The sequence below is a fragment of the Onychostruthus taczanowskii genome, unplaced genomic scaffold (assembly GCF_017590055.1).
Source record: "Onychostruthus taczanowskii isolate IOZ18803 unplaced genomic scaffold, ASM1759005v1 scaffold58, whole genome shotgun sequence".
NCBI lineage: Eukaryota > Metazoa > Chordata > Aves > Passeriformes > Passeridae > Onychostruthus > Onychostruthus taczanowskii.
In genome coordinates, this window is record NW_024503457.1 from 7,680,745 (window position 1) to 7,703,255 (window position 22,511).

The window sequence follows — 22,511 nt, forward strand, 5'->3', positions numbered from 1 at the left end:
TGGCGCTGGGGGTGCCGCCGCCGCCGTGCGCGGCCGCCCGGGCGCTGGAGTGGTACACGGCGTGGGTGAGCACGGCCTACGTGGAGCCGCTCAGCAACCGCACGGTGCACGGCAGCACGGAGAGCGGCCGCTACGGGGACAGCTCGCCCAAGGAGAGCGCTCGGGGCCATGTGGGCATTCCCCGCGGCGCCTCGCCCCGCCACATGGAGGGCTGCGCCGCCGACACCGACTACGACGTGCCGCTGCCTCCCGGTGGCCGCGGGTCCCCCGAGGGCGACCCACCGACCTGGATCGCCCTGGTGGCCCGCGGCGGCTGCACTTTCAAGGACAAGGTCACCAACGCGGCGCGGAAGCGGGCGGCCGCTGTGGTCATCTACAACGAGGCCCGATTCGGCAACAGCACCGTCTCTATGTCCCACCTGGGTGAGCTCCCCGCGCTCGCCGAGGGTCGGGGGGATCGCTTTGTCTAACGCCGGCCCGCATCGGTGATGCGGCTCTGCGCGGTGAGGAATGGGCATGTAGGGAGGCAGAAATCCCTGCAAAAATGGTACAGAAAACCGCGGGTTTGTTTTCTCTTCCTGTAAGGCACGCTAGGGAAAAAAGCCGGGACCGTCTTGTGTCTCCCAAGTTACGGGCCGGGCGTCGGGGAGGAAATGCGGCACAGCCGCATCGGGACCGGCAGTCGTGTGGCAGACTGGGGTGGGAGGCTTGCATTTCCTTTAGGGATACCTTTGTGCCTGGTACCCTGCTACAGCGGTCACAGGTAGGCCGCTTTCTGCAGGCCGTGTGGAAAGGCACCAGATATCCCGAGGATGCCTTCGGGTGCTTTTGAAGGTACAGCTGTAGCTATTTGAAGATAGCTTTAGAACAGGCTTTGTTGTAATAGCTTTGTCGTCCTCTCCTGCGCAGGTCTGTTGCGAGTGAGAGGTGTAAGCGTCAGGTAATCCTTAAACGCTCGCAAATGCATTAGGAAAACTGAATCCCGGAGAAGGAGGTTGGCTTGTCTCAGCGTACTACTGCTGCTGTGTAGCCTGCAGAAAGGTTCTGTGATTTTTGCCGAGATAGGAATCCAGATGTTGTGTCACCGCAGTCCCTGCTTGGGCTATGACACAAAAGACTTGCTGAATTTTTATGGTTATGACAATATTAAATGCTTAAATCAAAGAGGTGAAAAAAAACCTTGGCAGTAAAATCTGTTTGCTTTTATAGATTTTTTAAGAAACTGGAAGGTCTTCAGAGGAGGATGCGAAGACAAGGCAAACTAAGTAAAAAATTCTGTAAATGTGTGCCTCACATGGTTTTGCTACAATGAGTTTATTAGTGCCTGGACTCTCATTCCTGGTTGTTAGGAAGGGAAGGGCCAGGGACTTGGATGAAGTAAAGCCATAATGTGTTTCTAAAGGAAACAAACTTATTCTCTTAGTGTAGTGAGCTGAAAATCTCAGCTAGGGAACTGTTGCTCTATTGCACTTGTGATTTATCTATTGGAAAACAAATCTCTCCTCTTGGAATACCCACTGGCACCAACTGGGGGATTGGAATCATGATTCTTGTTCTTAGCCTACTGCTTGCTTGAGATCAGCCTGGCCCATTTCATATTCTTAGTTCACTGTGAAAGTGGAGGTGAGATTCTAGATAAAATGAACCTTTGGTTTTGATCCTAGGTGGTGATTAAGATACTTTGTTGTGTAATACTGTTTTCATCTGCAACAGTTTTTTTTTTGCTTTCACCCTGTATTGGCCAATCAGTACAAATTTTTTTCCCTCATTCTTCTCCATTCCCCATTGTACGTATTATTTGCTCTTTTGTTGAATTTTTTTCTGCTTCTCCCATTTTGCTTATTTTTAATTTTTTTTTTTTAAATGTTCTCTTTTCTGCTGTCATCTTTGTGCTACAGAAGACCTTCTTGGGCTTAATACTCAGTTTTGAACTTCACTAGTACAGTTATATCTGCTAGTGGTGTAAAGAGAAGTGCTCTCTGGCTGCTGCTTGTTGGGTTTTTTTTCCCTTGAACTGGCAGAATGTTGCTAATGAAAGTTACACCTATGTAGAGAGTGTGATTTAATATAGTGCATATATACAATAATACATTTGTATTTATACTGACTTCATAAATGCAGGTTTGACCTTATGATTGTTTGAATGGGATTATAATATATTGGAATGTAATTACGAGCTGTGATGTAGTCATAAATGCTTGTTTCATGGTTGACACTTTCAGGCATGCAAATGTTTAAACACTTTCAGTGCACTTTGGGAATAAAGGGAAAAGGTACTGTTAGTGTTTTAAATCTTAGGCTATTTGAAGGGAGATGATGGAAAGGTCTGTGGAAGACTGGCAGGGAAGAATGTGCAAGGTAAAGCTATGGTTTACAGGATCTACATTTTCATTTTTGTGTAGGGATTTGTGAACTGGCACATAAGGAAGCAAGCTTTCCTTCTGGGAGGAGTGCTGAGGATAAATACTCTGGGAAATCTGCAGTGCAGTTACTGAAGAGTGGAGTTACATGCATAAGTAAAATCCGCTTAATGCGTTTGCAATTAGTGGCACTGAAAATGAGATGGAACAGTGGTTATGGCTGGTAGAGATGCAGCCCAAATTACGTGAAGGTGATAGACAGCTTTTGTGATCTCAGTGCCATCTTTTCATTCTCCTGGAAAACCTAGCCTTTGAATTTTCTGGGATGTATGTGATACATGTGTGCTATTTTTTTGGTCAGTTGTCTTTTGGTGTTTTTAGGCATCACCCTGAGTTAAAAGAAAGGTTCTTGATTAGGTGAAGAAATTATTTCTCATAGCTGGTGTCAAAGCATTTAAAAAAGGACAAATGTTCCAAATAATCTGTATTTTTCACCTTGTAATCTTCATGAGTGCAGTGAGTAGGGATACTAACTAATGTTTTGGAACAAGAGAGTCGAGAATTTCAACGTGTAGCCTTGAAATCCTCCCCCTTCTTCCAAAAGAAGGTTCTGCAAATGTGACTCTACTGATATGTTTCATTTCAAGCCTTTGCTCTCTGTCCAAATTACATTGTTCAAAATGCTGGATGACTCCTCTCCTCGAGGAAAGTAATAGTGACACAATTTCATGTGTGGCTGGGAAGATTTTTCTATTGAAAACTTCTCATTTTACCCAAATGACTGGGGGAGTTGTACTTCATTTACTGAATCTGAACGACAGAAATTCAGACTTCGGTTTTACAGATTTGGCAGGCAGTCCTAACTCCGTTCATTTTTGGTGATGATGGTGAACTTAATACAATACAGAAGCTTCAAATCGCTTTCCAAAACCAAAATAAATATTGCACCTAAATATTAGCTGGGAGTGGGTTGGAGAGGAATCTGGAGAGGCAGAGTGTGGAGTGTTGTAGAGACCAGACTAAGGAGCGTCAGAGGCTCACTTCTGTTCCAGAAGTTAGGGGGAGGCAGAGGTGTATTGCAATGGGAGGCAAACAGGGTCTTCTGGTTCTATAGTTTTCCTGCTACACTTCATTCTAGGCATCCAACTGTGTCAGTATCCCCCCCAAGCTAGGGTTTGGTGATCCTGATCAGAACATAAGTTACCTTATCGTGGACTATGGAATGAAATGCGGTTTTGCTTGAAATGCAGGGATGGGAGGCAGTGGCTGTAATAGTTTGAGGTAGGTCTGGATTAGGGCTTTAATTCATGGTTTGTGGATTTAAGGGAAGCTTGGGACTTAATTTGAGTGTATGACTGGCTGCATAATGAAAATGGTCTTTGATTTGCCAACATACATCTAACTAGTTCTTTCCTCCATTGTCATGTTTTTTTTAATGCACATATATTGAACAAAACACATGCAAATTACTTTGTGCTCATGATTCTATAAGTTCTTGGCATCTCCAGGCAGCAGAGTTAAGAGTTATTTTGGCATGTAGTTCAACTCTTTGTTACACTGCTTGCAGGACTACTCAGGATTCTCAAATAGTGCATAATTCCTGTATTACTGCTGTTTTCTACTGAAAGTTTCTGGTACTGTAACTGCTGAAAGGACAGTGGCTAGCTTTAGTAACACATGACTCTATGATGTTGAGCTAGTAATGATGTTCTGAAGAAGCAGGAGTAGCTGCTTATATCTGTCTTATAGATTAAAGTGCATATGTTTTGGCACTCAGGTGGAAAGAAAATATATACCAGTGGTTATATATCCTCCTTGAGGCAGGTGAAAATACAACATGCACCAGGGATTAGGTGAGATGTGTTTGGGGACAAGACAAAGCTTGTTATGGGATTGTTAGTGTACTGTTAGCATATGTTTGGAACAGGAGCTAAAAAGAATACTTGGTGTTAGTTGTGGCAGTATTAGTAGGGTGCCTATGCTTAAATAAACCAGTGGACTGACCTTAAACATTTTTACTAAGATGGTGGAACTCTGGGAGCTGTCTGACATTTCTCAGGAGGACAAAAAGTAGGGTGTGTCTGTGATCAGTTTCCGGATGACAGAAAAGTATCTTCTTAATCTCTTAGCATGAATGGAAATAAATGTAGTTTGGTGTGCCTGCAATCAAGATCTGTACCTGTCCTACTTCTTCCTCATCAGTAGAGTGCTGGTTTCCTTTTGCAGGAAAATACTGGGAGTGGTAGCAGTAAAACTGTCTGCACTGTCCGGAAACATACCTTCATCTTCAGAGTTCCAAATTTGCCCCTTTTTGCAAGTATCCTAAGGATCTGCCAGCCCTGATAATGTTAAAAAGCACAGACCAAATTTTAAGGGGACCCAATTTTACTGAAGCATCAATCAAATCTAAAAAAAAAAAAGTTGTTTACTCTAGCAAAGTAAAAATGTGATTATTTATTGTAAAACTAGAAGGTTATAGAAAGGCAAAGCCAATATTTCAGTAGATGCATATATGTGACTCTTGAAATTTTCTTTATAAATGTGATTTGGGGTGTCTGAGTTGTGTGGCAGTTGAAGAAGTTGATGGAATGACTCACCATCATTTCAGTCTTTGAATAATGAGTTTCAGAACAGCAGGCTAAAATTAGCAAGGAATGAGTTAAAACCCTTAGTGTTACAGGCTGCTCAGGGCAACTGCTTCTCTGAGACTGCTCTTGTTCCTTTTGTAGTCATGGATTGCAATTATTCTTGTCTTCTTCCCCTTCTGTCTCATGACCTTCAAGGCCTCTGTGTTTAGTTGCATGTATTTTTTTTATGGCAGGTTCATCACCAAGTCTTTAAAACGGTTAAAATGCTTTTAATGGGTATTTATTTAAAAATGTATGGTATGCTTATGTTAATTCTAAAAGTGGAAGGTGTCACACTGCCTAGCAGCCATTGTGCAAAAGTAGCCTGACTTTCATTTCAAGGAAATAACTGTCTGATGGCTGGGCATTCTGGTGACAAAGCAGAGAAGGACAATACTTACTGTTGTGGGGGTTTTTAAATACTTCATCATTAGAAATAGTGCAGAGAATCAGATAGCAGGATTAAACTGACTTAAGATTTCAGGACTGAGGTGGAAATTTACTGATTAAAAATCCAGGCTGCCTCTAATCTTGAAACTTCCTTTTATTCCTTAAGCTTGGATGAACCACATAAATCTTGCCAACAAATTTGTGCCATTCCCTGGCCGTCCTTAGGCACCCCTCCTGTTACTTGTAACTCTTACAATTGATGAAGGACACATTTTGGGTGTAGGGATAGCAGTTCTTAGCAATGTAAGATAAATTCTCACTTTCATATTTTTTTTTTTCTTGCTTACTCCTTGTGGAGTTGTGCAGGGTCAGAGAGCAGAGTGTTTCACACTCTTCTCTGAGATTCATGAGGCTCTCTGGTAGTGCTTTTGTGCTGTTTCAGAGAGAAGAACAATATTAATTAACCAAGTTGTGGTATGCTTGGACTTGGGGTATCATGTGGATCGACACATTGTTGGTGAGCAGAACTGATTAGTGGAGCCTGGGTGCTTGTTGTCTGTCTGTCTGTCCTCAGCTTCACTGCTTTGTGTCTCCAAGCACACCCACCAAGCAAGGCAACGTAGATGGTGAGCAGAGTGGGGTGCCTGAGGGGAGGCACAAGTTGATGTAACTGTGACCCTCTTAGGAAAATCCTCTTTTTGCTGGGTCTGGATCTGGTAGACACAGGTGTAGTGGTTCTTAGAGTAGGTGAACAGAGGTGGGATGGTTGTGTTAAGGTGAAGTTGAGAAGAGAGGTTTATTCAGCTAATGCCTGGAACTTTTAATTTTCATCCGGACCAAGCTATATATGCCTTATGGAGGGAAGAGTTCTACATACACAAGTGAAACTTCTGCAAACTTCTTGATAGCAGAGCGGTCAGATTGAAAAGCTGTCAAAGCCTGACAGCTTTCTTCCTTCCTCAAATAAAGGAATTTGGTTTAAATAGTTCAGGCAAATAACTCTTTGTCTTAGTAGGCAGAGGTGGCTGAGGCCAGAATGCAGCTTTGAGTTTTGAAAATCCCCATTTGATGTGATGCTATAAATAAGGAAGCCATTTCTTCTGGCATAGCTTCTCTGTAAGGAATCTAACACCGCCAGAAGGGAAAAAGGCTTTAACCCTTCAGGAGGAGATCTTGTTGCAGGTAGCTAGTCTTTTGTGAATCTAGAAAAGGTAGCTGTAACATTGCAGCTTTAGATTTTCAGCTAGGAAAACGCCTCTCTTTTTCTTCCTTTCTCTCTGAATCAAGACTAGTTTCACTTTTTCTCAGAGGCAGGAGAGCAAAGTAAACTATGAAGCTGTGACTTACCGAGGTGACAGCAGTGGTGGTACACACAAAGTAAGAACTATTCAAATAAAATAGAATAGAAAAGTGAAAAATGTGACATTTTTAGTAGGTACACTTGTTTGTAACTTGTTTTGTATTATTTGGGCTAGATATTTCTGAGAATACTGGGTATTCTTCCAGAAAAAAAAAAAATGGAGTAAAACACTAGTCACAGAGGCCTTTGGATTTTGCTAGTTGGTCTTGATAGTATCTTACTGGTTTTGGTGGCAGTATGTTGCCTAAAGGCTTTGGGGTTTTTTTTGAAATTAGGTTTCTTTCATATGAACTGAGAGTTCTAGACATCTAATACATTAGAAAAATCCTTTTGTTCACTGGTCCCAAAAGAGTTACAAAGTATTTCTTGACAAGTCCTTGTCATGAAGTCTCATTACATTTTGAGTATTTATTATTAAAGAATCTGTAAGTATTTCAAAGTTTAAAATAATTTATTATTCAATTTATTATTAAATATATGAATCTTTTTCTCTTTTGTTTATATATCCAGTGTAATTTGGCTAAAGATTCAGATTCAAACTAAATTGAAGTGTCTCTCTGTGATGTTCACATACTGTCTCCATCTGCAACTAAAATTCCCATGCTGACAAATGAAAGACCAGCTGTTCCTGAGCTGCAAGCTAGAACTTAAACTGCTTCGAGATGAGTTGTGTGTGACTTGTCTGTTTTTTTGCATGGTTCCACGTCTTACTTCACTGTGGAATGATGACTATAGGCCTTGAGCAGTAAAGATGCATCTGTTGAGCTTTGTCTTGTGCTTGAGAGTTTTTGAAAGTAAATAAAGGATTCTTTACCAGTAAATTTTCTATCAATTCTGCTGTGCCTGAAAAAAAGCACTGGAGGCTTTCCTATAACTTTACTTGCTGATCTTAACTGAAGAGGCAAATTACCCTCAAGCAAGAATGCCTACACTTTTACTGTGACTACTGACTTCTTTTCTTTTTTTATTCCTTCCAACAGGAACAGGAAATACAGTGGTGATAATGGTTGGCTATCCAAAAGGAATAGAGATATTGGAGCCAGTACGAAGAGGGATTCCAGTAACAATGAGTATTGTTGTTGGCACACGACACGTGCAAGAATACATTAGTGGTCAATCAGTTGTGTTTGTAGCCATCGCCTTCATCACCATGATGATTATATCACTTGCTTGGCTCATATTTTACTATATACAGCGTTTCCTCTATACGGGATCACAGTTTGGAAACCAGGTAAATGTGCTAATGGCACTTAAGAGTATTGACCTCCTTCTCCTGTCAAATCAATTGCCTAACTTTGATTGTTTATTGGAGCATTCTTGAAGATCTGTGCCTTCTTCCTATTTTGCCAACCGAGAGCTGCTCAGCAGCAGTCAGTGAGGCTAATAAGCACTATGCTAATTGGCATCACAAGTTTGACTAGTTATAATTATTAGATGCTCATATGAAGTAATGAGAAATACATTTAGCCACTTGTCAACAACAGCTTCTTATGTGATCTGTCACCTAACTGAACTTCCTTCCTTTTGACATGAAAAGTTATTTTCATTCTTCAGTAGTTTTAATTTTGAAAGTACTAACTTCATAACCAGACTTTTTTAATGGAAAGAGACCATGGTAAGTTTGTTTCTTTTAAATTTTCTCATAAAACCTACATGTTCTTCAGGGTAGAATTTTTAGTTCTAAAGCTTTATGAAAACTACTTTTCATACTTGTGATTCTACAACTGCACTGTAGAGTTACTGAATTACAGCAGAGTAGAAGATGTGTGTGTGGTGAGATTCAGCTCTCTTGGGCTACTCAAGGTACTGAGAAGACTGAGAGTACTTAGGAGATTTGGAAGGAGTAATTTTGCTCCTTATTTGCCCTTCTCAGATTTCTGTACTTAGAAGAAAAAAAAAAGGCCAGCTTTACTTTTTTCCCCCTGAGGAAAGTACTTCATCATAGAACAGTTTAGGCTGGAAGGGGACCTCTGGACTCCTGCAATCAAGAGAGCAACTTATATGGAGTTGTTGATGATGCAAGTCCATCTGAAGTTTGAAAATACCTTAGAATGGCACTTACCTCTCCTTTTCAGCTACTGCAGATAGGTTAGGTTTTTTCCATGATCATCAGCAGCTCTACTGTTTGCAGGTTCTTTTTTTTTTTATCCTCAGTTCAGGAAAAAATATTGCTTCAATTAGTGCTTAGCATGTGGACTTCTGCTTTTTCCTTGATGATGTAGATTCTAGCTTTGGGGGAGGAAGGAAGGGATTTTTGTTTGCTTTCAGAAGTCTGAACTCTGTTTAGGACTTAGATGACTCTTCTAGGAAAATACTTAATTTCTCTTTTCAATTACTGAGGATAACACACAGGACTTTTGTATTGGTTAACCTTGTGGTCTCCCTGAAGTTTTGATTTCCTGGAGGCTTTTTTACTAAGCTTTAAATCTTAGCATTTACTTTCTGAGAATACTTTTGGGAAAACAAAATTTTTGAGAAGCATTTATAGGAAAAGGGATGTGTTTCTGTGTTGTAACAGTTGTTTGGTGAAGAAAGTTGCTTCTTCCTGTTGCCTTTTATATTTAAAAGCTCACACAGAGGAAAGTTCACACGCTTTATGAAACATTGTATCGTGTACTTTAGTTTTAAGGATGTGAATGTGATGTTTCTAAGAAACTTGTGCCACAGACTCTTAATAGGATTTTGCTGTTGTCATCCAAATGGCAGTAGATTTTGCCAGTGCTTGTCAGCTGAATGCCTCTTAAATAAATGAAACTGTCTAGCATTAGAAGGTTATTCCCTTTTCTCAATACTTTATCTTCTAAAATAGCCATTGAAAATAAAAATGATACAAAGTTGGAAAATGTTTTGACGATGTTAGTAGAGATGTATTATTAAGAGTCTTAAAGGAATTTTGGAAACAAAAAGCCACTTTCTAATCCAAATCTTGTTTTGCCTGGCTTACAGACTCAATTAAAACTAAAACTTGTGAGTTAAATATGTTATGCTTTAAAGCAAGCTGCAGTGTAACTGCTAAGTGAAGATGGGTGTCTTAAGATTTAGTCTAATATTAGTTTAGCAGTAAAATTACAGAAGATCTCCTTGCTACTGAAGATAAAAGCAGGACTGTGCAGAAAAACCTGAGAAGGTGGAATAGGCTTCTGCTGCTGATTTTGTCCATTCTGGGAGACCTTTCAGACTACTTATCTTTAACACCATAAAAATTAAAAAATGACAATTTTCAGTACTATACATTTGTAAAATTATAGATGTCATCATAATTCTTACAGAGAAAAGCTGTCATTATGGGTTTGATTTTTTTTATTCCTTTATGATATTTCTTTACTGTGGGTTGCTGCTAGACAGGTCAGCATCTGTCAACTGGGAGTGTTTAGTTTCTCAGTTTCTTGCAGTAGCTAGCACTTTGTCTTGGACTACAGTACTGCTTTCTTTTCTCGCTTCCCCTCTAAGCATAATTATACTGCATAGAAGTCCAGTATGGTGCATCATGTCTGTAAAGCCTTTCTTGTCATCTCCTTTGCATAATGTGTCCTTTCAGTGCAAAGCTTTGTCCAGTACAGGAGACAGTGTTTAACTGAGGGGAAGTATTAATAGCTACAAGCAGCCTTTTGACCTGGTGGTCAGCTGTAGGCTGCCTGGCAGGATTCCACCTTCTCCCAGGCTGGTGCAAAACCTACAGTGTGCTTGCTCATGGGCTCGCCGAACTGGAAGGTCTGGTTGTACGGCTGTTGTTACAGCTCTGCTTGCCTCCAAAGCCTACGCGGGTTTCAGCTTTCCTGTGTGGGAAGGGCCTTAATGCCGGCAGTCAGGATGCGGGGCTGCAGCTGCCGGTGTGCTCGGCAGTCCCTGCACGGCTGGGGCCGCTCGTGCGGGAAGGGCACTTACAGAGCCCCAGGGGCACAACTTACTGAACATCTGCTGCCTGGAAATACTTTATAAACAAATTCATTGCACAGAGATCAACTTCATTTTTTAGACACATTTAGAAGGCTCAGTAATCCACGTGGAAAGTATTAAAAAACTTTGAAATGTAATTCCTGAAACTACTGGCTGTACTAACACTTAAAAATCTTATTTCAAGGGACATAGGAAAGAAACCAAGAGAGCCATCAGCCAGCTTCAGCTGCATACAGTGAAACGTGGAGAAAAGGTAATTCAGTGTCTCTGGTTATTGCTGTAAGTTTTAAAAATGGTTGTAATGTGTTCAGAGAATTTAAAATAAAATTACCACAACATAATTGCAGCGTGGCATACAATTCTAGGCTTATGTCAGGGCCTATGCTTAAAAGGCAGAACTTAAAATTAAGGAGTCAAGTCTGAGCTACTTATGAAGTTAAGGCTTCTTTGTTGCAAATAAGATCTGGTTATACAGAATGTATAGGGGACTGGTACTATAGAGATGAGGAAACATTGTTATCTTTTCAGCACTTGAAAACATCAACAAGTGAATTGCAAAATACTTCCGTACAGTTCTTACAGCTGATGTAATCTGTTTTCTTAAAAGAACATTCATCATCTTATTGATCAGAAGGCCTTAAAAATATAAAAAGCTTTTAAAAATAAAGCACTTGTTTCATCTTTTGACATATAATATGTTAAGGAGCTGTGTAGGCTTAACCTGAAGCATACATTTTTTAAAATACATTTCTATGTTATGAAATAAAGCTAATCTAAAAATTAAAGCAGCTTTCAGGAAGTTGGCTTTGACAGCATACGGCCTAAACTCAGCTGTATTAGAATAACTGAAGTAGAAAAAGCCAACATTTTGAAAGAAAATATTTTAGTTGGAGTTTCAGGAGTGCTGATCCTAGATGCAAAATTAGCTTCTGTCTAGATTTCTGCTGCTACATAGGAATTTTTTTCCCCTCAACCCTTGTCTTACTTGATGAGTTTTTATTTAAGGACTGATTTACTTGGAGATGAAAAACAAGAATTAGGTTATTTTTAAGTCTATGAATAAAATCAAAGTGAGAAAGGACATTGATATGTAAAAACTTTAAAAGCAGTAGTCCAGCAGAAGCTGTTCTGTTCAGGTCATGTGCTACAGAGAATATGTCCTTCATTTAGTAAATTGGTTTTGAAACTTAAAATATCCTAAAAGTGTCTTTGAATTTCCTTGCCTTTTCCTTCTATGCTTTCAACATGCTTAAATATTGTATTACAAATATTTCTTACTTTTAATTAGATTATTTTTTGATGGAGTTGAGCATATATTTCATGCTGTGAACAGAGGGATATTCATACTTCAGTTCATACAATGGCAACATTAGAGGTTAAGAAAGACAGAATTGAACCCAAGCCTGTGTAAAGCACTATCAAAGCATGTCGTCAGTGTAGGAAGAAAGGGACACAGAAGGGTCATGATGAAACCTGTGTTAAAAACCACACGGAACATGTTAACCGCTTTTAAAGTTGATGTTCAGTAAAATCCTCCAAATAGGATTTGTATTGTGTGATTTTTGCAGTATACAGGGAGTTCCTTCCAATAAATAGACCCTTGACTAAAGTAAATAAAATGGGGGAATTTGTTGTTATACAGTATGCTGATTATTCCTATGAGTGCCATGTTCATTAAGAAGAGTAGAATGAGATAAGGTTAGAATCTCTCTGCTAAAATAGAGCTCATTAATGTGCTTTGAATCAACCTGCTATCAGCAAATTTATGTCACTGATGCAGGGGTATTTTCATGAACAAATATAAATTTGTGTGGACGTTTGTTCCGTCTACTCTGTTAATGTACATTTTAAATGGCTGAAAGGAAATATTTAAAGAAAAAAGTAGTCTGTTTCTTTTGTTGTGATGCAATACAGTCTTTCATTATCCCCACTTGAGGCTGAGATGTTTAACTAAAAATAGGTCATATATTAAAAGTCTATTTACTATCATGTTGCTTTTTCCTGAGAAGCTTATGGGATTATTGTAAAATGGACACTCATTTGAGTATGTGCTGCATATGGTGTGCTTGGATTTTGCCTCTTGTACAGAATAAAAAATAACTTGTTATAGAATAAGCACTTCTCTTAACTTTGCTTACATGAAGAACAGTTTTAATGTGATTTACTTGGGAATTTAAGGCATTAATTGTGTAAATTGTTAGCAAAGGAGGGAAGTATTGGCCTTGAACTTGAAAGTTTCCTTGCAGAATTAATTAGTTTAAATGTTTGTATTGAAACTGAAGTGCTTTAGTAAGTTGTAAATCACAAATACTAATTTTTTGGGGATGAAAGCAGAGGAATTTTCCCACTGTCTGTTCTTCTAGTACTTAGAATTTATGCAGCCCAATTAAAGTTGGATTATTTTTCTTGTATTTGGAGCTATCCATCATATTTACACAGCAACTCTAAGCATGGTTTCAAGAAGACAGTAAGACCTGCTAGAAAAGATACTTAACCCTTAGATAAAAGTAGAAATGGGGAAATTAAGTTCTGTGTAGTGTGAACTTGGAGAAAGGTTTTAAACCCAAATTGCTTACTTCTGTTCTGTTCTTGCTATGAAGGAATATTTGCTAGGATGTGGTAGAAGAAAGAAAAAGGTGAAGAAGAGGTTTGCAGTATTCAACCCCAAAAATCTCTTCCTGCTCTTGGAAATCTTTGGGACCGTTTGTTCAGAATTAGATTGCGCACTTTGATTTGTGCTGATCTCTTAAAGTGTTTTCATCTTACAGCTACCTTCAGCTGAAACACTCCTGTGCTCCCATGAACAAAGCCAACGTGTGAGACTTAATGAATTACTTAGGATGCCATGTATAGTTATTTAAATTAGAAAATCTTTGGCTGCTTTTACTATTTGATAACTTGATCAAATCACCTCTTGATAGAATCTCAGATTAAATGAGGTAGATTTTTTTTATTTGCTGTGCCATTTAATATATTTTGCATTCTTTGAAGCTATTACACAAAGCTTGTTCTGTAACGAAGCGTGAATGTAATACACTTAAATGTGTTGTCATATTTAGGGTTTAGATGTTGATGTGGAAAACTGTGCTGTGTGTATTGAGAACTACAAACTGAAGGACACTGTCCGAATTCTGCCATGCAAGTAAGTTGTCATAGTTATTCTTTACTCTTTAGCATGTTTTTCTGAAGAAATGGGATAAATTTCCTATTCTTCTGAATCTCTGGTGGCAGAGCTGAAGCTGCAGTTTGTATGTTAAATGTTAAAGGGCACTGTGAGACCACATAACACTTCATATGTATGTGGGGGCAAGGGAGCAAGTGAGAGAACTGTAGGGTTAAAGTAGAGCTTGCTTAAATTGGAACTGTACACTGTTGAACTGATAACTGTGTGGTGTCTTTGTGGTTATTAGCATCTCCTCTTCAGAAAGGTGGCATGAGACAGAAGGTTTCCTTAGCTGTACTAGTAAATTGAGCAGCAGCTAATAGTCAAGATTGTAAAGGAACGGTTTATTTTTAAATTTTTTAATTTAACTTTTTATTAAAAAAAGTTTTATTTTTAAAAGTTTATTTTTTAATGTGTTAACTTTCACACTGTTTGAAGGAGGGATATGTGGCTTTCATGGTGAGTTCTAAAGAGCATTTCTTTTCTTTAGGCACATTTTCCATAGAACATGCATTGATCCTTGGCTTTTGGACCACCGAACTTGTCCAATGTGTAAATTAGACGTTATCAAAGCTCTGGGATACTGGGTATGTGGCACACTACTTTAATCTTCAAAGTAGAAGTACAGTCTAGGAAGCAAGACTTCATGTAACTGTTTAGAATGAGAGCAGCTGTTATCTGACAAGACTTGAGAAGCTGGGAAAAGATGCAAAGAATAATTCAATGAGAACTAGAAAAATAAGGGAATTTTATGGGTAAGAACTTAAATATATCAAGCAGCTTATGAATCTTCTTTGATAATCTGGTTTTTTCTATCTCCAGCTGATATTAAGGAATTTGAAGCAGAGGTGAGACTGTTTGCTCAGGCTGCAACAATGTAACTGAATTAAATAAATCTAGAACTTATATTTGATGTTGTTGAGAACTGTGATTCAGAGGAAGAAATTACAGTTTTTCTACATAGAGTGTATGTGTACTTCCACATATGTCCCATGATTTATCCCTGTAAATGAGCTGGTACTTAAAACCTTCCTAAAGACATTCACCAGAAATTGGTTAAGTAGAGAAAATGATGTGCTCTCATTTCTTTCTGACAGCACCAGAAAAGAGAGATGAAGACACATGCGGTAGGTTACTCAGTCACTGTTGATAAATAGTCTTGAGTTCCACTAAAATGCTATAGGCAAGAATGTATCTCTCTTATCTCCTCTGCAGAGATTTCTAGAAAATAGAGCTTGTTTTTTGGTTTCAGGGCCTTCCCTTTCATACACTAGGTCTATGTTTTGACCACCTTGTCTCATACTTCATTGCAGAGACTTACCAGATCTGTGGAAGAGTGTTAGGAACTACTGTTTTGTTTTGTTAAAGGGGACAATACTCTTGCTATGTAATATGTATATACCAGATTTTGGTTCTTCTGTGTATTAAGTCAGACTTTACCTGAGTTGCAATCTCATTGTCATGTGGAATAGCTATTGTTACTTTAAGATTGTTATATTAGCAGCTTGGTTTCTGCTCACATTCAATTCTTGGGGTTGATGTATCTTGTATTATATGCAGAAGGACTTATCTTTTTAAATACAAGCTGGAAACTGAAATACTGGAACCTTCAGAATAATTATATTCTCTGAATTTGTGCTGTTGCAGAGGATACCGCTACTAAACCCAACCAGGAAGAGTAATAACTCCTCTGCTTTTCACCTAAAATGGTTTTTGGAAAGCAGATTGAATGGGATTATGTTAAATAGACAAACCCAGTTCATTTTACTAATGAAATGAGGCAAATGGGTTCTGTGTTTGCATCAGTCGTTCAAATCTCACTGAAGCTAATGTGGGAAACCATTCAGGAATTTTTTTTCTAGCATAGTTTTCAGTTTGATCCAGGTTGCCCTGTCTGTGGAGTGATTGCCTGAATTTTTTTACTGATGTGAAGAAAAGAAGCGCAAAGAGCAGGGCAGCTTCTCTCAGCACTTCACTCTGAACCTGCAGAAAAGAATATGCAGCCTTATAGAAATATACTAAACCTTCTGCAGAGAGGCTCAAGGCTCAGTTTTTAGTTATGGACAACAAATATTTCAGATGCTTTTACATATTTAATGGCTTGAAGTAGAAAAAAAGCACTAAGTCTTATAACGTGGCTTTTGTAAAGAGCAGACTTCAGTGGTCCAGTTCTTTATTATGCTATTTTTTATGAGAGAACTGTAGTTCAGCATGTCTGACTGATTTTGTAGAGCATTACTAAATTTTGTAGTTTCAGTGCTTATTTAACTGTTTAAGTTTTGGAATCCAAAATCATTAATGCCCCCTCCCATCTGCAGATGTAAAGATTGTATTCAATTGTAGAATGCCTATAGCTCATTAAAATTCAGTATGTTTTAAATTATGCTGATTTGATGCTAAAGAAAGAATCAGCCTAGAATTCCTTAAATTTTAAGATGGGCCTTTGCTAGTTGCTCGAGGAAGGGAAAAATACTTGCGAGTAAGCAAAAAGGATAGCTACTTAAACTGCAATATATTTGCTTGTGTATAAATAACATCAGTATATCTATGGCAATGAAGGTAGTGTGTTTAATTGTAGAAACAACTGTATATATAGGACTTTGATCCATTCTGAAAATTAATTCAGAGTTGTGTAGCTCATGCTAAATAATAGGTGAAATAGATCCCTTTGCCTGTGATACAGATGTTGCATTCCTGCAAAGTGACAAGCCTGTATGTTAGTGTTTTTGGAACAGACTTAAAGTTAGGCTAGTGGTAGAGGAGGAGAGAATTTGGTTCTGATGTAAATGTTTGTTCATCCTAGTAAAAAAAAAAAAAAACAAAAAACTTGGCCAACTAGTATAGTGAAAAAACCAGAACTTGGAGACTTCTGCAAAGTCAAAGAATCAATAGGTTTCTTCAGTGGGACTTCGTATGTGCTGAGCCTGCTCCTAACCTTCAGCAATACTGTCGCTACGGTGTTGAAGTAATCCATCCAAAAGGCTGACTGGGTGGATTCTTCCTGTTTGGCTCTTGGCTTTGGGGTGGCTTTGGAGAAATGGCTTTTCTTTTGGTTGGCTTTCTTTCTTGCAGTCAGACAATAACCTTGAAAGTGGACAATATCAAGACCATTCCCAGAAGTGCACATGTAATAGCTAAAAAAATGGTCTTTTTTCCAATAAGGTGAGGTTACAAAAGGTGACATGGAGGAATGTTGATGTCTGATGGTAGACAAAAGTGACAGTTAAATATGTTTAATTTTGAAGGGGGACCCTGAAGATGTACTTGAAGTTCCAATACCTGAATCCATAAGTGGCAGCGTTTCAGTCGGAAGTCTGAGTATTGCTTTGCAAGATGATGACAGAAACGAAGTAAGCGAATTGTCAGCTTCTTCCACTAATGAGTCTGTATTGCAGTGTACCAGCTTAAAAGAGGACGCAGGGGAAACCACAGCATTGCTTGGTAAGTAATTCAGTGTTTCACTGGACAAATCTTAGCACTAGATATTGCATTAGAAGCCCTTCTCTAGCTGGTGTGAACAGTTAGTATTGCAGTGCAGAGCGGACTGAGAGGTGTCACTACTGGTCTTCAAAAAATACAAGCAGATTTTCAAGGAACTCTGTCAAGCTGGAAATGACTGGATGTGGGGGAAAGAAAGATGTTAAGCAGTGTCTTTAGAGGATTACCCAGAGAATCTCAAGAACCTGAGATATACATGAGTATGAAGTTTGTTGCAAGAGTATGGATTAATGTAACAGATAAAGCATATTAAAATGGTAAAACAACAAACAATTTTTCTTTTAATTCCTGATTGCTAGATGTGGATGCCAGTAATAACCGGCATGGAGAACATCTATCTAATGGAAATTCCCACTGAACTGCTTCATGGAAGATATCTTGAATAGACTGTTGAAGAACTATTATTTTTTATTTAATTAGTATGGACTTTTGTCTAGTGAACAGAAAAAAATAACAATGTAAATTATTTTACCTTTCAAACTTTTCTAGCTGGTGTTCCAAAAGGGCTAATAACTAAGAATTTTGTACACAGGAGGATTTTATAAAATCTCCTCTGGATGTCTCATCCTAAAAAAAAAAAAATGCAATAACCCTTTTTCTGTAAGCATTGTTGCAATGTCATTGTGTTCCAGAGGGCTGTAACAAAGATGAAGACTAGGCAGTGAAAACAATGTAGAATGTGTAACGGTTAAATATTTTGGATGCACTATTTACATTCAGTATGTACACATGGAGAACACTTACAAGCTATGACTATTAAAATGTTCTGAAAGTTCTGAACTGTTGTAATTGGAGATGAATATTCTCAGAATAGACATTAACCTTGAAAGAATCAAATAACTTAATGGATATGTTGCATATCCTTTTCTTGTGATGGAAAAATTGCTGTTTGCAACATGTAACAAATACATATTCTATCTTGTAAGGTGTTCTACTCAGCGTGGATGTTGAGAAAGGGAAACCTCCATCTTGCTAGCTTTCTATACTGAATTTGGCAGTAATAAGTTGTGCTAGGTGGTCTTCACGTGCTGAGCATGTAGACATTTAGTATATGCACACTGGTTACCTCTTTCAATCTTAAAACAGAGGTAAAGGGCTAATTATGGCTAAAATATATTTATTAGTCTATTTATAAGAATTTACATAATTTCTTCTTGCTCCTGTTCCCATCCTGCCCCGCTTGTACAAATTGAAACCATTTCTTAAGAAATACAAAGTTTGGGTTTGTTTTGCTTTTTCTTTTCCTTTGCATAGAGATGCTGGAATTCTCCTGGATGTTCCACCTTAGGAGTTTTGACTGGATTTGCCATTAGCTTTTATTCCTTTCTTTTAGATTAGCAGTACTGTGCCTTATAGTAAAACACTTAAGAAATCTGAAGCATCTGAGAGTACATATAAACCCTGGCATCTCCCATTATGACCTCTTACTCAAATATTTATATACTGTAAGTGGTATAAGGAATTGCTAAACTGTTTTGTAAAGAAATATGTATATTTAAAACACTACTTAAGGGTGTTAAGCGAATTGTTTAGGATTTTAGCATTGTCGTGTTATAAATAATATGCTACATTCCTCAATTTTCTTTTGTAAAGCTGTTGCTACAGATTGCTTAAAACAGTGTCTTTCACTAGACATTTGTTTTAGAGTGCATTTTGTTTTTAAAATGTATATTTGGAATGTTTTTAAGAAAATATGCAATTCTTTTTCTAACTTACATTGAGCTTCAATAGAAGCAATAACTTTCTTTTTTTAATTTTAAAATGAATGTTCCAGAAATGACAGAGGGGGAAATATAATCTGAACTTCTACTTTGCAGAGCAGATGTTTCGCCCTAAATTTCCTTCAAAAAAATTCCTGTTAAAGCCTACTTTAAAAAATCTGCCTCTTCCCTGTAGGAGTATAACTTTTAGGTTTACTGGAAAACTGTCAGGTTGTAGTTCTGATGTCACCAGCAGGTGCAAGTTTTTGTGATGCCTTTATCTTTCAAGAAGCACATGAGAATGGAATATGACTGACCAGCCATCTCCAAAACTGAACAAATAAATAAACAACCCACAACTAAAGCAGACAATGTGTAGGGACACTTACGTCTTCAAAAGAAGCTTATCAACATTTCCAGAACTGCCTTTTTAACTATCTCTTCAATATTAAAAGCTGTCTTCTCCCTCTTCTTTAACACAAAACTGAACATTGATGTAGTAAATGTCGAGAGGGTTTAAATTCTAGCTCAAGGAGGAACCAAAAGAGAAGTTATCAAGAGAAGTGTTGTCAGTCTGTGGATTGTGTCTTGCTGATACCTACAGCACAGTATTCATTCTGGAGAGGAGAATTGTGGTAAGTACTTGAACTTTTATGTAATACCTCTAAAACCAAAAGCTTTTCTTAAGAATTAAATCTGAGATCTGGAAGAAAGATGGAAGAAAAGCTAAGAAACCTGCAAACTGAAAAGTGTGCTTATAAAATCTGGTGTGTGCTGGCTTAAAAAAATATGTGAGTGTGAAGACTCCTGAGGTCTGTTTCACATGCTGCCATTGCACCTGTTTCATTTCAGTCATTCAGAAAATAGTTACAGTTGTTTCAGTCAAATAGGTTTGCACTTAGTTGATCTTTGATATAGATAAGTCTTGTGAGGCCAGCTGTGTTGCTGAGGAGTGATGACAAAAGGCCGAATTGCAGTGCCTCCAGCAAGCAGTTTGCTCTCCTTGGAAGCACAATGACAAAAATCATCCGAAGCGAATCACTAGTCTGACCTCAGTCAAAAAGCTGACATGCATTAGTAAAAAGAGAGGTAGGATGAAAAATACAGGGCAGGAAAAAGACAATATAGGGAGCTTAAAACAGTAGCAAGAGAAGCTTAGAAACAAGAAGCATAGGACCTGCTGTTCCAGCTTATCTGTTACGTTGAGTAAATGGGTGTAGGCTGCTGTAGGTAAATACAGGTGCACAGACATTGCTGATCTGGATCCCCACTAAATTGGATCAAACTGGTATTGCTAGTTTCTGACACTTTACCTACCAAAAGCTTGTATGAAGATCAGAACTAACGAGTGATTTTTTTCTCCCCCTCACCCCTTTTCGTAGGGTAGGTGCCTCCTGACTCCCTTCCCTTCCATTTGGGGAAGCTATAATCTGCCTCTGCTGCTTCAGCCATGTCCTGTCTAGTGTGGGAGCTGCAGCTGTGTGTGTTGTGGGCTCCTGCTGCCTCCCCCTGCCCTCATCACTTTTCTCTTCCTAGCTGCACAGTTTAGGTAAAACTTGCAGGAACTTGTCTTGGACACCTCTTCCCTTTGTTAGATTTTGCTGTAATCAGGCAGAGTGCTGCCTATTGGAGGCATTCCTGTGGTGTCATTATACAAAAAGCTAAACTGCAGAACCCACAGGAAGCCTAAAACCCCTCCATGGTGATGCTGAATAAATCACTTGGGAACAATCCCTAGCAGGACTAGGGGAAGCTGTTTTTTTGTGGAATTGGTTTTATTAGTGTTGTGTTAATTGATATGGCTTTGCTACTGCTGCTGTTTCTGTTAGGAAGAAATTTAGTGAAGTTAAGTGATGTAATTTGTTTGTTTTTTTTTTTTTTTACAAAAGGAGCTATGAACATGTCAACATGAGTTCCTGTCTTAAAGAAAAAAACGGAGGCCCCTTTTTGTTCAGAAATTTTAGTTTATTAATAATAGTCTACATATGGCAAACTGGAAAAAACTTGGTAGTAAATAATAGTCTAAACTGTCTTTCAGACTTGATAGCAAGGAAAAATGAACCATAGACATTTCAGATCTAAAAGCATGTTCATGATTTAATTACTTGCAGTACCAATTTAACTGGAAAGTCTGGATTTTCTTTTTCTAATGACTGCTAGACTGGATTCTTCTTTGGCTCTAAGTAATGCTTGGAGGAGATTCTTGGCATGTACTAGAGAAGTTTGATAGGATAGCAGCAACTCCTTTCCCCTGCCTCTTACCCCACACATTGCATGTGAATGTAGTCCAGTAGTTAGTCTTGTTGCCAGTAATTAGGGCTAGAGTTTAGAGGTCTACTGGAAGAGTTGTAGGATAATTTACCTACAGTGGAAATTACTTTAATCCATGCTGACTTAATAAAGTGCATACCAGTATATTCCTGCCAAAGCTGGCCTGTTGGGAATTCTGGTCCTGTTTAGGTTGCAACTGGCACAGAGAAAAACCATTGCAACACCTTTGTCAAGTGGGCAAAGCCGTTTTTTAATTACCTATTGATTTGGGAATGGTCATTCAGGTTTTTTGGCTATCCTGCAAGGTTCCTCTACAACCAGCCCATTGTAGTTGGGCAGAGTCCAACAAGACTGTCCCTTTGGGTAAGTTGAAAGGATGCAGTTTTATAATAGGGCCATGGTGAATTACAGTTCCCGAAAAGGAATATGTCAGCTTAATTTTTTTTTAACTGAATGCCTGTAAAAAATTATAACATGTCTCTGAGACTGATCTTTACTGGATGTGTTCTTTTCTCTCACAGGTGATATGTGAAGATTTGAGAATTGGAATTGATTAAAAGTGCACAAATCAAGCTGAAGGCTTTTGGTTTTGTTCAGTATGGGTCCTGATCTCTCCTCAGATATCCTACTGTATTGCAAAACTTGATTTAAGAAAGTTTTTAAAATAGAATGCCTTTATAATTGCATGTATTTGTCTGAAGAGTGCATTGCCTGAGACTGTCCATTATACTTCCATTGGACCTGAAGCTCTTTTTCACCATCTGAAACATGGTAATGTTACTACATTTTTAAATGAGCATCTCCTTAATTCAGAAGAGCAGAGTAAGTTTCCATCATTTTGTTAGTCTGAAGCTTAACTCCAAAACTTTGAAGCCACTTATTTCGACTATAAACAAATACCTGCAGAGAATTATTTGAATTTGCTAGTCTGTCAAAAACTGTTCACAACAGTCTTTTATTGTAACCTTGAACTAATTCGGTTGCATTGTTTGGATTAAGCACTTGTCTTTTCCATTGTGTATGTACAGTTGTAAGAATGTCAAGTTATGCATTGTTGTTGTAATTTAATGGCTAAAAGCTCAAATTCCATAATAAATTATACAGACCTTTTAAAAAGCAATGTCTGAGAAGGTGGAGGGTTTTGTTTTCTTTGGTACACGGAAGTGGATCTGAGACACACACCACTAGCACAGCACAAAACAAGATGAACTGATGACTCTTTCTGCATGTGGTGCTTTCCCCATG

The 22,511-nt window shown here is 38.4% G+C and overlaps 1 protein-coding gene and 1 non-coding gene across 2 annotated transcripts; both read left to right on the forward strand.

Annotated features, from left to right (window-relative positions):
• The first annotated feature begins 6 nt into the window (after nucleotides 1-6).
• On the forward strand, nucleotides 7-22,386 carry RNF149 (ring finger protein 149). Its single transcript, XM_041417984.1, has 9 exons — nucleotides 7-423; nucleotides 7,718-7,968; nucleotides 10,819-10,887; nucleotides 13,694-13,776; nucleotides 14,288-14,384; nucleotides 14,895-14,924; nucleotides 17,043-17,238; nucleotides 17,595-19,630; nucleotides 21,788-22,386. Exons 1-8 carry the CDS (start codon nucleotides 204-206, stop codon nucleotides 17,651-17,653), a joined length of 1,005 nt encoding a protein of 334 aa, XP_041273918.1. The 5' UTR covers nucleotides 7-203; the 3' UTR covers nucleotides 17,654-19,630; nucleotides 21,788-22,386.
• LOC121343226 lies at nucleotides 19,940-20,052 on the forward strand. The gene has a single exon (XR_005953668.1). It is a non-coding gene; the product is annotated as a small nucleolar RNA SNORD89 (small nucleolar RNA).
• Nucleotides 22,387-22,511: the final 125 nt, after the last annotated feature.